The sequence below is a fragment of the Lutjanus erythropterus genome, chromosome 14 (assembly GCF_056507025.1).
Source record: "Lutjanus erythropterus isolate fLutEry1 chromosome 14, fLutEry1.hap2, whole genome shotgun sequence".
In the NCBI taxonomy this organism is placed as follows: Eukaryota; Metazoa; Chordata; class Actinopteri; order Lutjaniformes; family Lutjanidae; genus Lutjanus; species Lutjanus erythropterus.
Window position 1 is genome coordinate 13,962,449 of NC_139330.1, and position 17,569 is coordinate 13,980,017.

Genomic DNA, 17,569 nt, shown 5'->3' on the forward strand with positions numbered 1-17,569 from the left:
GAAATAGCACTTCAAACACTCGTGGGGTTGATAACTTTCCCCACACGTTCCCCCTTCTCTCTGCAGGTGCACAGATTGACTGCTGGATTAATAGACTGTTTTATTCTTGGAAACTTGAGGTCTGCCTTCGAAGTGCAAAAGCAAATACTAAATGTAAAGGCCCTTGACAATTTACAGCCGACCGCTCGTTCTGAACTAAGAGCGCTGTTGATTAATGGTAGCACTTTGCTTACTGCAATTTATTTGGAGTGGTGTTTGCTTCCATGTAGGCAGGGTTGCTTTTGTTCCTTTATGTGAAGAACGGTTAAAGGCTTTGTTTTGCTTTCGACATTCATCAAAGTGCGGCAGTTTTGTGGCTTGCAGGTACTAATGAAGTTTGATTTTTAAAGTGGCCTACAAAGATAAATAACACGAAGACTTGAGGTTTTCCTTAAAAATTAACAGTAAGTATTAAAGTGACTTGATGCAGCTTGAAGCATTTCTGTCACTGAATGACACCTTTTCCTCAGTTCATGTGAGAAATGTGAGGATTTGTGTGTGCTGTGTTATGACTAGACCAGTACAAATAAGCCTATTCCTCACTCAGTCCTGGTCCTTGGCGGACTAAATCCTACAGCAGAGCTGCAGCCGGCCAGGAAGCAGTTTTCCTGCGTTAGGAAATGTGACCTTTGTCAGGCTGAAGTGGCCTCCCTGCTCGCTCTTTTGTTTAGATGTGCTGTGCAAATAAACAGATATATCAGGGGAAGTATGCACATACCGATCTCTCCCTGTAGACTGCCCAACAAATCTCCTGAATGTCTCCCCACGTGCTCGCTTCATTTTCCCCTCATCTCACCACCTACGTTGACTATGAGCTCCTTGTAGAGCCATTTCCTCAATGACAATTCAAGCACAGTGTGTCAAGTTCAAGTATGCCAACTCAGATCCAAATGCCAGCTCTAATTAAAGGCGCAGATTGGGGTCTGTTGCATTTCTTTTTGCCCTTTATTATTGTATCTGCAAAATGTTTATGAGGAAAGAACCCTGCAATAATGCAATACCTTGCAAATGCCAAGAAAAACAACTTAACAAGCATATGAAAGAACATTAGCATAAAAGAGAGAGATGAAAATGAACTGTGTGCAAGAGTGTGTCAGTAACTCCGTGTTGCACAACACCCTCCATTAACACCTCCAACTGCTTTCCCTATCGTGCATGTGGAAAGGGACCGGGAGTTGAGTAGTCTGGAGCTCGGCCTGACAGCTCTGTTGACCTTGGGACCTATCTGGTGTAATGGTTTCAACGCTGCCGAGCGAGCAGCAGAGGCACTGGGATAGCAGCTGAAATTGCAGCCGACACCTGTCTCAGGCAGCGCTCTAACAGGAGAAACGCTGCTTGTCCCAGGGAGAGGAGGGACAGACTGTGGAAGAGACAAGGGGATAGAGTGAAGATGGGAGACAGACACGGAGAGGCAGTGAAAGAGCCATTAGAGCAACAGAGGGAGTGAAAGAGAGGACGGTGGGAAAGTGGGGATGGGAGGTGTTTAGCAAAACGTCACTTTATAACTGAGACTGAAGCTGATTGAGACAATGTGACAGATTGTTTGGACGGGGAGGCGCATGTTGCAGAGTAACAGCTGATTGTAACTGAGTGTCCGAGTCTCTTCACCGCTGGAAGCTGCATGCAAACTGATACACACTGTGCACTTACATAACTTGCAAAGTTCTTACAAAGTTCTCATAAAGTACTACAACTGCTGCTGTTTTCCCTCCCACTGAGCTGCTGTGTTGCAACCAGACCTGGTTGTATCAAGTATATTAGTCTGACTATCTTGCCTGCTGAATGTAGCTAATCCTGTGAGTCAGGTTCACAGCTCACTGTAAACAATTTTGAAATACATTTGTTGGGGGTTTCTAGAATTCAAAGATTCAAGTTTATCTTAAGAAGAAAAAAAAACGTAAGAGTTTAAGTTAATCAAAAACTCAAAAATAGTAAAGGCAGTTGCTTTGAAGTCTGAGTTTTCTTAACTTTTTTTCCTTTTTAGAGTGAAAGCTTTATGTGGCGTTCTGCTAACTGTTTTATGACCTGCAACTTTACTGTATTGGCTCACTTTCATTGCTCTCATAGAGTCATTTCATCCCCAGCAGTCAGCTGTTTTAACAAAAAAAAAACCCACTGCTACAACTTGCTCAGCACTTAACAGCACACAGACAAATTTAGGGACGAGCTGGAGAACATTTTGGAGCGTTTAGCAGTTCAAAAACATTTATTTCTATCAGAATTAAAACAGAGTGAATACTCACTAGGTGGTACAAACACAACTCCCAATTAATATTATGTTGCTGTGTCTGGATAAGTAAAGAAGCAAGTTTACTATATCCACTTAAATGCTAATAAATGATATGGCAACATTGTTCGTGAAACTTGTTTCTGCTGCTCCCAAGTGGCAAAAAGAAAAGCTGTTGCAGTTAGATCCCTTCTTGTTAATGTTATGTCACCACTGGCCTGCCTATTTTATGGCTTTTAGTGAAACTGTTCATGCCTTTAAGCCATTAATCTGTTTCCCAGGATTTAGTAACACCAGCTACAATCATTGGCAGAAACAGGCCAGGCAGTGAAATCAAACTCTGCAATGTGTAATTCCATTGATGGATGCAGTTTGTTGAAGAAACCTTTTCATCAAAACAGTAATTAGTTTATTTGTTCCTTCTTCTGTTGTTTACATTAATGTTTAAGCTTTTGATGAAAATTGCAATACATTTATTTTAAAGTTTTCATATTCAGAGGTCACTTAGTTCAAGTTTTGTTTTCTGGTTGGAAAACAAATGTCAAAAAAGATTTTTCATCATAGTTTTTATTGACATAGTTATCCCTGGTAAACAGTGTAAGCAACAGCTTGTTGTCAGGACTCTTTATGCTTGCATCGTGCTTTTGATTTTCATTTATGTATGTCAATAAGTAAGTCAGATTTTATTTATGTAGCAGCTCTTATAGCAAAGTTATAAAGCACTGCACAGGATACCGGTACAGAAAAATAAACAATGTACCTGTAAAGCAATATACACAAAAATTAATTACAGCCCCACAAGTCAGTAAGACGTGGGTTTCCACAAACATTTTAAAGACATTTACAGATTCAGCTAATCTTTCAATGGACAGGAAAAGCACAGGAGCTGGGTATGAATAAGAAACTTTTGTCAGATGATCTGAGTGGCCTAGAGTGAGAACAGTCCATGGGAAAAGTTCAGACATGCATAGAGGTGCAGGTCGTGTAGTATCTTCAAATGTATTCTATACTTACGGGCCGCCAGCGAGTGGATGCGAGGATTGGTGTGATGTGGGATCTGCAACTGAGTTTTGGTTAGCAGCACAAGTTGAAGACGGGACAGAGCTGGTGGCCTGAGCAGGTAAAAAGAGCATCGCAGTGGTCAAGGCAAGACAAAGTTAGGATATGGATTAGTAATTCTAGATCTCTCTCTCTAGTTTTTATCTGGTCAAAGTTCAGTTTTTGGTCAAAGAAAATCTACTCTGAATTCACTTAACTGTTGCAGCGCTGCAGGAGAGATGCAGTGTTTCTGATTTACTGTACTTTCAGCTGCTGAAAATGATCCTCCTCTGGATTTGTGCATGTTCTCTCATGGAACCACGCTAAGCTCCTCCAAAGCCTGGTTGTCTCCTGCTCGAAGGAGAGAAAACAAGGGCATTTGGTCTGGGCCGGACCCAAATCTGGAGGTGTTTGGCATACCGTCGCCTGCTCTTTGGGCCCTCATCATCATCATCATCATGCTGTCAGACACAGACAGGAGCGGCTGTTTACGGTGTCTAGAGGGAAATGATTAGCACTGGGCTGTAGCTGGCTTCAAACCACTACAAGAACATGCCAGTCACCATGCAAGTGCAAAATAGCCAGAGGGTTTTACATAATGTGCTGCTTCATTGTAGGTGGACGGTTTGTGATATCATCTATAGCATGATCGAAGGAGTCAGAGGTTGGTATTGATCTGTGTGCATCTTCGAGAACAAACGCTGCATGTCAAAACACAATTCATTATCTTGTTTCTTTTCCTAAAACGCCTTTCTGCACACACTCTTATTTTTTTGTATGCTATAAATATAATTCTGTGTATTCTCCTCTCCCCTTCTCTCATATTCACTCCCTCTCTCTTATTTTCCCTCGCTGTTATTCCTCTGGGGCTTTTTTCTCGTCTGCCGAGGTGCTGTTTGTGCTCTACCCTCTTCAGAGTTCTGAGTACTTCTACATGAATATTTCATTGACGTGCACACATAGCCCGTCCATATTCTCCTGTGCATTACTTCACTGACAAACCCTGTGAGCGCACACAGCATTGAGACATTCGGAGCGTAAAATGCCCTAAATGATATGTCACACATGTACATAGAGAGCTGGCAGTTAATCTGAAGAGACGTGACCAGAGTGACCTCAATACAATATGTTGTATCTAACATCTCACGCTGCGAGGAGTCATGCCAATCTCCCTGTCTCTCTCAGGCCCTCTGTTGGCTTCTCTCTTGCTTATCTTCAGTGATATGGAAGATTTAAAAAAGCAAAAGGTTCATCTTTAGATGAGTGCACTCTCAAATTTCAGTTGTCTAAGCCCCAGAGGGCATAATACTTTTAGATCCCCAGCACTTTCCCCCCTGTGATAGCTAAAGCCAAGAACATTTGCCCTTGTGTTATCTCTGCAGTCAAGAAGCGTGAGGTCAGGGCAGATCCGTAATGCTGCTGCATGTTAGAAGCTGCCAGTCTCCTTAATAAGCAGCTATTGATTTATCTCTTAAGCAAAGGGTTAGTATTTTGTCAAGGTTTCTTCCAGGCTTTTGTGGATGTGTATTGATACATCACTCAGAGATGGTGCGGGTCCACAGGCCTTCAGGTTGGCTGTGTGAAAGGCTTTGTAACTACCGTTCAGCTGATCACATTTGCTTTAGACAATAAAGATTCACTGATGGAGAGTTCATGACCGCTGGGGGAGAGAGGAGTGCGTAAATTTTGCTGTAGCCTTGAAAAACCAAGAATGCGTCAAAACCCAGACTTACTATCTAAAAATATTAGGTAAAGATAAATACAGCGTCTGCCAAGGATACCTCTCGGCTTTGCTATCCCTGCCTCCTCCCTGCACCACTGAGTAAATACTGAAGTTACTTAAAGGGTCGTAAATTTGAGAGAGCAGAGGAGGCCAACGTAGCAGCTCGTAGTCTTGACTCATTGTAAAACAAGGTGATTAAAACTCTGATGTGTGTTGCTTCTGATCACGGTGGGAAGCATATTAGCTCTCCTGCCTGTCTCACAGGATCCTTGGCAGACTGTTATCAGCGCTCTGTGCTGGTGTGTGTGTGCATGCGTGTCTGTGTGTGTGTGCATGCATGCTGCGTTCAAATCAGGGAGTTGCTGTGTGTGGATATGGGTGTAGAAGTCTTGACACGTGTCAGGTTGTATATTTGTCACTCAAAATGCCACCTCGCCTCATCCGCATATTGCTCAGCTTGATCAATACAAGTTATCAGTGTTATGTGGTTACATCACATGAGGGTGAGGTGAAAACTTTTACATCACTCACAACTGCAGCCAAGTAACTATAGGCAGCTGGAGGGCAGGGGTGTCAAACATACAGCCCACAGGCCAGAACCGGCCCACCGAAGGGTGCAATCTGGCCCACTAGATGACGTAGTATAGTCATAAAAGAAAAAAAGAAGTCATGCAGAGAAGTCATTAATTCCATTTTTCAATAAAATCCACTGCTTTTCCCAATTTGTCCACTGGTGGTTGTGCTGCCCTGATAAGAGAACAGTCATGCGTGCTATTCATGCAGGAGCCACTGGTGGAAAATGTCTTTGTCAAAGAAGTGACTGGACACAAAGTGTTCAGTCGTCCAAGAAAAATGGACCAGTTCTTATTTCTTTACAGAGGAAAATGGGAAGACAGTATGCCTGGTGTGTTCACAGCACCTTTCAGTGCTTACGGAATATAATGTTTGGCACCACTGTCAGACTCATCATGGTGAAAAACATAAGAACTTGTAAGACAACTGAGAACAGAGAACATAAATAAATTGTTGGCAGGTTTGAGAAAACAGCTTTTAAGTGTAGGCGAGAGATCAGAGATGATGTTGTGAAAGCTACCTATCTTATTGCTAATGAAACAGCATCAACATCAAAGCCGTAGCCTACTCTGAGGGTGAGTTTGTGAAGACATGCATGCTGCACACTGCAGAAACCGTGTGACCCAACAAATGGTTGGTTCATTAACTGTGCCAGAATGTACTTCTACTTCTTCACTAAAAGAAGAGGAAAAAATTTGAGTTGTTTTTTATTGGTTACTAATCTTTTTATTGGTCCAGCCCACTTGAGATCAAATTGGGCTGCATTGGACTACATCTCCAATATGCCCACTTGCTTCCTATCAAGATAAATAAGTTTCTGCTTCTTTTTTCCCCCTGTTTGATTTCATAAAAAGCTTTTTACATGGCACACAATGTTTAGGGTCAAGCCATCAGGCTTTTGAGCAATAGCCTGATGTATTTTATTAATCTAGTAATTAGGGCTGTAGTCAACCAAAGGAAAGAAATTTTACCCATTCTTCAACTAATCGATTGGTCGATAGAAAAAAGTGCATGTTATCTCTAGATCAATTAAATGGTGAAAATTAAAGTTACACAAGGTTGCTAACCAAAACAATTCCTGCATTTCATTTTCACATGTAGCCTTATCGTTACCTTCAGTAAATTTACATACAGCAACAACACACACACACCGACGACGAGGCTCACACCAGCTTTTGTAGAACAAAGCTAAGCACTGCAGTGTAAACTCCTTTATGATCAGTTATCAGCGTTTGACCGCTCACACGGTTTCTCTTGACTGTCCCACAGTATTACATCATTCATCCAAAATCACCCCAGCCTGTGGGACTAGCAACACTAGCAGCATGACAGCGCCAAATTCAACATGATAAGCTACAAAATAAACACTAAAACGTTAAACTTGGCAAAACTTACAGCTTTCAAGCTTGGAGTCAGGTCACAGACAGCCAGCACTGGTCTATCTTTGATCCTGATTCGTTACCGGTGCTCGTTGAGAAAGCAGTCTGAGTAAAATCCACACAGACCATCAAAATAAATGGTTTAGTCATTCAGCTCCTCTGTCTTCAAAGGGTGGAGGAAGATTTGGCCATTAGTTCTGGTACTCTGACATTGTGTCAATTAGTCTGAAACTAAGTAAAGAGCCTCTAACTTAAAAACACATATCAGCCTTGCATATTCCCCGACTGCACCCCAACCACGTTCCCCGACCCTGACCTGTCTAACTAATGAGAACTTGGTTGGACAAGAGTGTACCGACCAGCCGGTCAACCACAAGATGACAGCGTTTCACGTGTTATCAACTAACAAACAACTTGTCTCATCTTTAGCGTTAAAATATCCATAACATTTCTCACCAGGCTAGAAAGAAGTGACAGTATCCTGAAACTAGACGGATTTAGGCAAATCAGGCAAAAAAATCAGACTTGATCCAACTAAATTCTTGATAAAATAAGTGAAAACATCTCACTCCTTCGACACATTTGTGCATTTGAACCACTAAAACTTCTTTGCACTGTAGACTGTTGTGAACAGTGGCACCCCAGGCAGATGTGCTTCACTGTCATGTAAAGAGCATGTGAAACTCTGTTAATACGTACATCTGTAGGTAACCCCTGAAGCAACGTCTGGGTCCTGTCCAAGGTCAATGTTAGTAGATATGAAATATGTTATTTTGGTTAGCTGTGTCTAGTAACTTGATCTTCTAAAATAACAGAGAGTTTGGCTGTTTGAAGAAAAGTGGCCTGAAACCTTGAGGCCAGCGGATCTGAATGTTTGTAATAGTTCACATTGTGATCTTTACTCCACTTGGTCCTCATGATGGGTGTGTTGGATGGCGGCTGTTGAGGCTATTTTTTGATTCTCCTCTCCTGTAATAATACATTTGGTTGTCTCTGGTGTGCGGCAGTGCGATGACTTTTTAGTGGGACCTCACAGAAATATCCCAGCTGTGGCATGGAGGGAGAATGAAACCAAAGCTCCTGTTTTAGGGAAGAAATGATATGAATACGCAGGCTGTGTTTAATCTCTCCTAGTCTAGCAAACTGTGAACTAGAATTATGAGATTTAGGGCTGCAACTATAGGTAATTTTTATTATCAGTTACTCTGTTAATTATGTTGTTTCTACAATTTTAAATTGCTTGGTTTTTTTTCCAACCAACTGCTCAGATCAACATTTTTTAAGTTTACCATATGACCAAGGAATGGAGAAAATTTCCGACTTGCAATTTTGATCCACATTCGGATCTAAATTCCACAATACCACATGTTTGCGACATGTTTTCTATAAGTAAATACAACATCAACTATTGTGAGCAGAATGGAGTTTTTCATTTCTACTTTGCATTTGCAAGTTACGTAAATGAAAAGTATTACAAATTCCTGAGAAATTATTTAGCTGGAGTGAAGAAATGTGCTAACCACATCCTTCATCGTGTAACGATACACCAGCACAAAAATGACATACTAACTAACATATACTAAATATTAACATAAGCCACCAAATAGCAAACTTAAACTCTCAGCACTGAGGATCATCTCCCGTCAGCTGCACGTGTGAATGACACAAGCCAGAATCCAAGTGCCCCACAATGGTTGAAGGACGCCATTATACAAGTTACATTTCACAAACTACACAAGCTTTCCAGACTGAAACTCAGTTTCACCCTCATGTAATCTCACTACTGCTACTACTACTACTACTAATAATAATAATATTAAATAAATAGTCATTAATATGATGGAAAAAAAGGAGCGCTTGTATCAGTATAGTGTCTGTATCGGCAGATATCCAAATTCAGTTGGTTCAGAACTGAAAAAAAGTGTGTGCCACTCATAATGAAAATTTACTGAACTTTTCACATAGTACCTTTAAAACCAAGACAAGTTATTAAATTGCCTGAAAATGGTCAAATAAACAAGTCTTGTTTATTTGATATAATGGGAAATAAAAAGAGTAATAAAACCAACTATGTAAACTTAACAATCTTATGATTTTCAGCTCACAAAAATACAAATTGACACAATAAACCCTCTATGCCATACTGGAGAATTGTGAAAGTTTTACAGTCACAAGATATGAAACGTTTTGTAGGTATACTATTCCTGTCTGCTTGTGGCTGGCACTGAAACACAACAGGCAATGACATGAGCCATTTGTTGCGGCCCACAGAGACAATACTGAATCTGTGCACTCCTCCCTCATTGAGAGCTGCTTATCCACAGAGAACATAATTGATAATGTAAATAGAGAGCTGGACGGACGCTCCAGAAGTTTGTCACGGGCTGTTTACATAATGTTCAATTCTGTTTTTCCTGTGATTTCCTGGACATTACGCAGAAGCCTGAGATAGGCATGCAGAGGTCGGCAAGCAGACGTACACACACAAACATGCACAGACACACACACACGTACGCGCGGCATAGCACAGCACAGGACACGCTTGAGTTTGCACAAACAGAGGCTGCCTGTCCCTGAGTGGGACGTCCGTCCGCGGAGGGAGGTGTGGCGGTCTGGGGAACAGAAGGGAGACGTGGGACAAAACACAGTGACAGCATTGGTATCCCATGATCTCAGTGTTGACTACCTTCACTTCGCCATCCGTATGTGGCCTTGAAAAAAGAGGTGCTGCGGTTTTCAGAACTTGAAGCGATACTGTTTCAGAGTAAGAAATATAAGAAAAGAACTCCACCTGGCCTCTAAAACAGAAAGTATGATGAGGGTTTTGGTTATTTTTCAATAAATCTGTGTGAGAAATATTGCTGAATTGACCCGTTCAATCTTCCAAGTAGTTTCCCACCATGTCCAGTTGACTCCATGCTGGCCTATATCTGTTTCAATTTTCTGCTCTCGGAGAGCTTTGTGTCAAGATGAATCCAAACTGACAGAACCCCAGCAGGATATTGATGTCTAGATCAACAACAATAAAAATCCATATGAATTGTTGCTTACACACTTTTGCCTCCCTAAATGGCTGCCTGTACAGTAAATCTGGCGGTCCATTCCCACACAGCTTAGGTTTTTGTGATTGATTTGTGGGAAAAGAGAGATAGGAGAGTTTGGCACGTTGATTTTACAAGCTCCCACATGTGTGATTCCTGTTTGCTAAACCCTGCCCCTGAAGAGTGACAGTTGCTATTGAATATTGTCTGTAAGTAGCCACAGCGGGCCTGTCGAGCTTTGGATCTCTCCACATGTTGAACAGTGTACAATCGGCTTCAATAAAAGCATTATTAGATATCTACTGTAAATACTTTGGGGATGATGCCTTTATTATTAACTTTCAAAAACAGAAACACAAGAGCACATGGGTTAAACCTCACACAGCCAACATTAGCAAAAGTTAACCGGAGTTAGCTATGTTATATGAACTAGATACAGCACATAGAGGTGGTGCTCATTCAGTCCAATGAGAATTGTTCCCGTGGTGCAAACAAAAAGTTTAGCTTCCGTGTTTACTTCCTGTTATACGGCTCACTGAATATGCACAGTAGCGTTTCCCCTCTTGCCCCTGCCAGCAAGTGTCCGCTCAGCCCATTGACATTACATTGTGATACGGTCACAGATCGCTTTTCTTGGCTCCAGGAAAGTTTAACAAATATAAAAACTCCATGGATGAAAAATTCATAGCAGAAAGAGACACATTTGACCCTCTTGGCAGTTCGAGGTGTCCTGTCAACAGTTTTAAAAACTCTTTTATAATGATGACTTATAGAGGAAAATGCTTTTTTGGGCTGCAGGGGCGTTTGTGTTGCAATACAGTGAGTGGCCACTGGGGAAAAATTGGGAAAAACCTGTGGGTGATGTCACAGACACTCCTTCCACTAATTATTATACTGACACTGGTGAATAGACATCATGAACTTATTTAATACACTTTTTACAGACTCTTCATATTAACTGAAAGCAGTAAAAAAAAAAAACTCATTGAGCATTAGCATTATGCTAACTAAAGCTGACAAATTCCAACGTCAGTTGTCATTTCTGCTGATGAAGACCCTGACTGTCAGCTTTAAATTAAAGGCCTGCATTTGTTTCCTTTTGTATGACATTGGAGATAGATTATTTTAGATATTTGTGCAAATCGGAGTGGTATATCTGTCCATGTTAGCCTAACAGTCAATTATCTAATACTATTCAATGGGTTTCCTATGCTATTTTATGTACTTTGTATGGCCTCTGCTGATTTTGCCCTGCATTGGCTCAGCATTGTTTCTATTCTGACTGATTTGGCCACTGCAGGTCTTTGTAAATATGTCTAATTCTGAAATACTTGAGACGTGATATTCTCAGAAGTTTGCTTTTGGGGCAGACCCAAATGTAAATACAATCTTGGTTGTTGACATGAATTTGCTGACACGAGTTTGTGTCCATCCTGGCCTTTTGCTGAGAGGGGACTTCCTATCTTCAGTCCTGCTTTTCCTGCCAAGACAACTGTTATCACTCTGGGGAGAGATCGGTACTTTCCCCAAAGAATATGCATAAGCACGCTTGTTAGATAATGTAACAAAATGAATTGGCACAAATTAAAAATATACACTTTGTTTTTCTGAATGGTTCAGAGCACTTCTTCATGTCTGTTCTGTTCAGAAAAATACACAGTTTTACTTTCTTTCTTACTTTTGTGACCAAATCTTTCATTCTTTTTGTGAGATTATGATTAGTTTGCATGTCTGGGTAGTGTGCGAGTCTTCACAGTGACATTTTCAGTGTACACACTTCCTCTCTGCTCCCCTAGCAGTTTGGCCAGCAATTTGCCCGTTCAGCACAATGCATTGTGGGATCCCACTGCTTAATCCTAGGGTTAAAATTGAGTATACGTTCCCTGCAGCCATAATGAGCACGCTGTCGTCACAGAAGAGAGCGGTGACATATCCCAATTACCCGTCTCCCCCTAAACCTGGCCAATCACTCCCAGAGCCTTGTTAAAAGAAGATGGGAAGGCTGTGGAGGAGGGCGACGGAGGGATTTGACCTTGTGCGTGCGTGTGTGCGTGCGTGTGTGCGTGTGTATGTGTGTGTGCGTGGCCATGCTGACAGGAGGAGATATGCAGCATCACACATGCAAAGAAGGGCTCTTGCCAGAAGATCACATGGGCATGCACAAATCCACAGTGTCACAGACACAGAGCAGCCCTGCAGTGGATGATTTAAGAGCTGGCTGGAGGAATCAATATTTTAGCAGATATGAAATCCAGAAACGCCATCCAAGGTGTATTTAAAATGATGTGAATCTGGACTGTAGAATAAGCGCAATATAAATCATTAGCTGCTTGCCCTGTTGTACTGTAGCTTACAGCTCTGTATGAAATTCAGTCCGTGTGCAGGCCTGTGTAGTTGTGTGAGGAAAGATTTTACTAGTGGATTTTTACCAAGTTTAATTTTTTAACAACAGACCAGTAGTTTTGGACTGTGGCTATCAGTGACTGTTAATTTGCAAAGATTGAATTCTTCTCATTAATTTTTAAAAACACTTAAAAATAATGTCTGTCCGATCAGACAGAGTGCAGTTTTTGCAGTGAGAGGCGTCTTTTTCCAGTTGTTTTCTGCAGATGCAGCAGAGACAGAGAGCGAGCACTCATATCGACTGACTGCTGTGTAATGATCTCAACGTGATGAAACTATTCATATAGGCAGTCTAATATCAGTTATAGCCGAATAACGTATATAAACGTGGGTGAAATGGCCTGAAATGAGCCACAGTTTAACCGGGTGGCTGTCATAAGCGCTACATCTCTGGTCCGCAACAATCACAGGTAAATCTGCAATGATTTTTTTGTTCAGTTGGTGCAGTGGGTAAAATAACACACTCATATTTATTTTCTGCATTTAATCCATCCCAGTATTGGGAGCGGCGGGCAGCTACTGTACAGAGCCGTGGGACCAACTCTAGTTCTAAGCCAGCAAAGTTTTTTTCTAACTTACTCCACATAGAATATGAACCCTTGAATATAACACCACTCATTGAAATGGGTTTAGAAATAAACATTATAGTGCTTTTTATCAGTCGATCCTCATGTGGTGTACTTCACTACCTGGACTGTGGTGTTGTATCAGTGTGTACGCAGCAGTAACGGGCTCTAAGGTGCTTATGTCTTATGACCAGGTTTTACTGGACAGACATAGAGGAAGTTATTAGCTGGATGGATGAGTAGACTTGATCCCACAATGTGGGATGTTTCTGGCACTCGAGCAGCAGGTAACAGAGGCCTTCTGTGGTCTAACAAGTCACTGCGGGATCCAACATAACACTCAGCTGTATTGTGCTGTGTGTGTGTGTATGTATGTGTTTCACCTCCTGTGAAGTTGACAGTTTGTCTTTTTAGGATTTAGGTTGTGTTAACCACAGAGGACTGAGGATAGGAAGGTAGTAGTAGTACTGGTAGTAGAAGTTAAAGAATAAATACTGTCAACAGAAAGACGACAGTGTTGGGCATGTTTCTGAAATGTAGCAATTAGTTGTTAGTTACGTCTCCTAAAAAGTAATTGAATTACTTTACCAATTACCCCACTATAAAAGTAATCAGTTACTAAAAGAAAAATAAGGAAAGTAACTTTTCTGTTACTTTAAAAAATTTTTCTTTACTTATCATATGCATACAGAGCTATATTTTAGTGTAGCTGTATTATTTTATTGTAGCTTATTATTTAGGTTAGTTATATAATTAGTTACATGTCACATTACTGCTGAAAATAGTGGAATTGCACTGCTCACAAGCAATATAAGTGTAGGCGTGTGTGTGATTGCATTCTTGCATTCTGTGTGTTTTTACACTCTGATGTGTTAAGGTAAGCTGAAGTCCCAAGACCCAGTGTGTTGAATAATGTGACAAGATTTTGTGTGTGTCTTTGTCAAAGTCAAGTAGTCAAGTACTTCTTTTTTTGCATGCATCATTTGAATAACATATAGTTTCTCATTGCACCCTTCAGACAGATGTGATTCATCAAAAAAAGGAAAAAAGGAAACATAGTGATAACTGTCAGTAAAATAATCCAAATGGAGGCACTGTGTCGCCTCTGAATATTAATTCATCACTTACAGATGCCTGTGGTGCATCTCATTGATTTGTTTGCTGTTGTAATGTGAGCAATGGATGATTGAATTGTGCTGAAGCGGCATTTCTTTAAGCTTTTCTATTAGGCCGATATTTTGACATGGAGGAGTGGAGGACGGGGGTGGGTTGGATCATTACCCATCTTAACCACAAATGGCCATAAACAAGACAGAGACGTGGCCGGGATGAGTAATTTACAGCCGCAATCTCATCAGACATAAATCCTTATCTCTTGCCAACATATTGACAGTCGGAGGATAAACAATTTATCAGCCATTTGAATAAGTAATTTCCTGCAGCTCTATTTTTTTTGTGAGATTTACAAATGTACCTCTCCTGACTTGTTCTGTATGCTTACCTCGTCTCCCCTTCCTCCTATCTTTTGCCCCTAAACAGAAACCTGAGTAACAACAAGATCTCCCTGCTGAGGAATGGCTCCTTCTATGGCTTGGCTGCCCTGGAAAAACTGTGAGTACTTAAATCAGGCTCTCTTTACTGTTTTGTCCTCCCCGGAGTCCTTATAGCTGTCATCACAGGAGCCGTGTCGCTCGGTAGCAGGAAAAAGGCAAAACGGGAACATGGTGGGAATTAGGAGATCCTTGTCGGGGTTTACCCTGCAGGAGGCTTGCCAGTGGTTTTCACCTCTCAACCCTCGTGCTTAACCTCAATTGCCTCAGTAAATGCCTGAAAATGGATAATGTATAGCATCATATAAAGGCCTAATGCAGTGCAAGATCAGGGAGCTCTGACAGATGGAGTGACTGCGCTGAGTCCCTGTCGATGAGCCTCACATCGTATGCATTGTCCCAGAGGGCTGTATGCGTGCAGCCTGATGATGAGCTCTATGATGGCTGCCGTGGCTCTTCCCGCCTGCCCCCTGAAGTCAACTATTGATTGCCTTCACCTCGGCCCGGCCCAGTGATCACTGCTTTTCTACCTGATGGTGACACTGACATTGGCTGATGAGGGGGAAATCAGAGAGGGGCTGAAATCACACAGAGAGGATGGCTTGATAACTCTCTCCCTTTCAGTCAATCATCCTCAGATGTATGCATGCACACTCGCACTGACACATATTAAGCTCACACACACACAGACACACACACACACACACAGAAGCCACATCAGTGACTGCTTTGAATATTATTACAGTCAGTTGGCCCTCTGTCCCCCTCAGTGCTTGACAGTTAAATTCAGACTGGAATAATGTCAGAGGAATAATTCTACCCCTCTTCCACTCCTTTTTGGGTGGCTGTGTCGCCAGTTGACCTACAGGATGATGTCACCTGTCTCCCCGGGCCTTATTAGTGCCATTAAACCTTTTTCTACCCTCAGCCCTGCAGCTCCAGGGTGATGGAGAGATGATTGCAGGGCTTTTAAGGACACTCAGCCAAAGGTTTGTCGAGGCTGACCTCTCCAAGCAGCAGTTTGCGTGCCCTCTCCCTTCCTTCACCTCGCTCTCTGGGTACAGCCTGTCCATCCGTCCTGCCACATGCAGCATTTGGCAGAGATATGTCTGTCGCTTGCAGTTGATGCCAAGCCAGGTAGCCTCAGTGAGTTAAAAGTGGCGGCCAGCTGTTCCCTCGTCTGGCCCAGCTGACTGCCTGCCTGCCTGCACGGCTGGCTGACTGACTGACTGGATCTGAGGCTTGCGGTGAATTGGCGGCTGATTGACAAGCTTAATAACGCATGTGTATGTGTTTGTGCTGCAGCTGTGGAGCATTGTGGGACAGGAATATAAACACGGTGATCCCAGAACAAGTTTTTAAAATAAAAAGAAAGTAGGTTCTGTTCATTAAAGGGTCAGCTTGCCCAAATTATACAACATATTTACTTATTTACTACTTGGTATCTTGCCATGCACATAATTTAGCTTTAATTTGTCCTGGCTTTGGCACACGTTTCTGCCTCCAACTCAATATAATGGACGTGTAAAGAATTTTGGAGAGAAAATTGCAGGGCTTTTATATCTTCTTATAAGTCATTTATTTTAAGTGATTTTATTTTATTGGAAAATCTTGATTCTAAGTTTGTTTTTAGAATTATATTCCCCTAACTATGATTTTATGAGCTCCTCCAGGGCTTTTTCCAGGGTACTGGGCATTAAAAAAAATCTTCAGTTTTTTATCTGTTATTTTAGGCTGTTTTATCTTCTGTTTTATTTTTTTATTTGTGAAGGTGGTGCTGTATTTAATTATTCTCCTGCTTGATTATAATTGTCCTTGTATGTGAAGCAGTAACAATGATTTTGAAAGGCACCACATAAAGTTATTAGTGTTTTATTGCTCTCAGCATCCAAAAGTTAATTTTATACAAGAGTCTACAGATGCTAGTAGTGTCACAGTGGTGCTTTGGGCTAAACGCTGCAGTCAGCATGCAAACATGCTCACAATGACAGTGCAAACATGCTGATGTTGAGCAGGTATAATGTTTACCAGCTCAACCATCCTCATTTAGCCTGACCAAATCAGTGAAAATAATGATAAATTGTTTTCCAGATGTTTGAGAAATCCATCCAGAGACAAGTAAACTGACCATTATGTGTAAAATCAGTGGAGTTTCCCTATAGCTGTAATTTGTAAATGCACTGAGTGCCACAAATACAATTCCACTTATTATATTGAGGTTGAGGCAGAAATCTCAGAGGCAGATGCTTGAAAACCTGTGCCCATAAAACCAAAACACTCTGCACGGTTAGATAACACTGAGGGTAAGTGAGAAAATGTGTTTTTTTTTCTGTTATTTGGGTTAATCGACCCTTTAATCAAAGGTCAGAGGGTGTAAAGCAGGAAGCCATCTGTGATGTTGCTTTTTTAAACATTACAACCTAATGAAACCTCACTGTGTGCTCCAGCCTAATACTCCCATCATCATCGTGGCATTCAAGAACAGTGCTAGTGCACATCAGCAACTTTATTAATCCGCCAAGGAAAACGATTTTACCGTGATTTGCCTCTATAGCCCAGATAGTGTCCTCTTAATGGATCCCTGTATGTTGGATGATGGCCTGGATCCCCACATATGGACACAAGCCCATTACCATCAGCCAAACTGGGTCCCCTGGGAGCAAAGCAAGAACAAAGCCCGTCACTGTTCTCTGGTCAGGGCACTGAATCTAGCTTTTGCCGCTCATCATGGGTTTCCCACCGCAGAAGCTCTCAGTGTGCGAAGAATCTGTGTGAAACGGATGAGGCGTATATATATATTTTTTTTTTTCACACGGATTACACCCCATCAAATTTGACACTGTGGTATGATCATGTTTTTTATAGATAAATTGGATTGAAAATACATTTTATTCAGCAAAATTAGATTCTGTTTTAGTAGACTTACATGCAGTATCTCCACGATCCACATCATGTAGAATTGGTAGAGAAGTGCTACACACTTTGCACACCTGAGATTAAACAGAAGATTAAATTAAACTGAAGGTATAA

At 41.5% G+C, this 17,569-nt stretch overlaps 1 protein-coding gene across 1 annotated transcript in view; it reads left to right on the forward strand.

Moving 5' to 3' along the window:
* The window catches only part of adgra1b (adhesion G protein-coupled receptor A1b), a 178,212-nt gene that overhangs the window by 2,564 nt on the left and 158,079 nt on the right, over positions 1-17,569 (forward strand). The window contains exon 2 of the mRNA XM_084735557.1: positions 14,529-14,600. Within this exon, the coding sequence (XP_084591683.1) occupies positions 14,529-14,600 (72 nt within the window). The remainder of the gene's footprint in view (positions 1-14,528; positions 14,601-17,569) is intronic.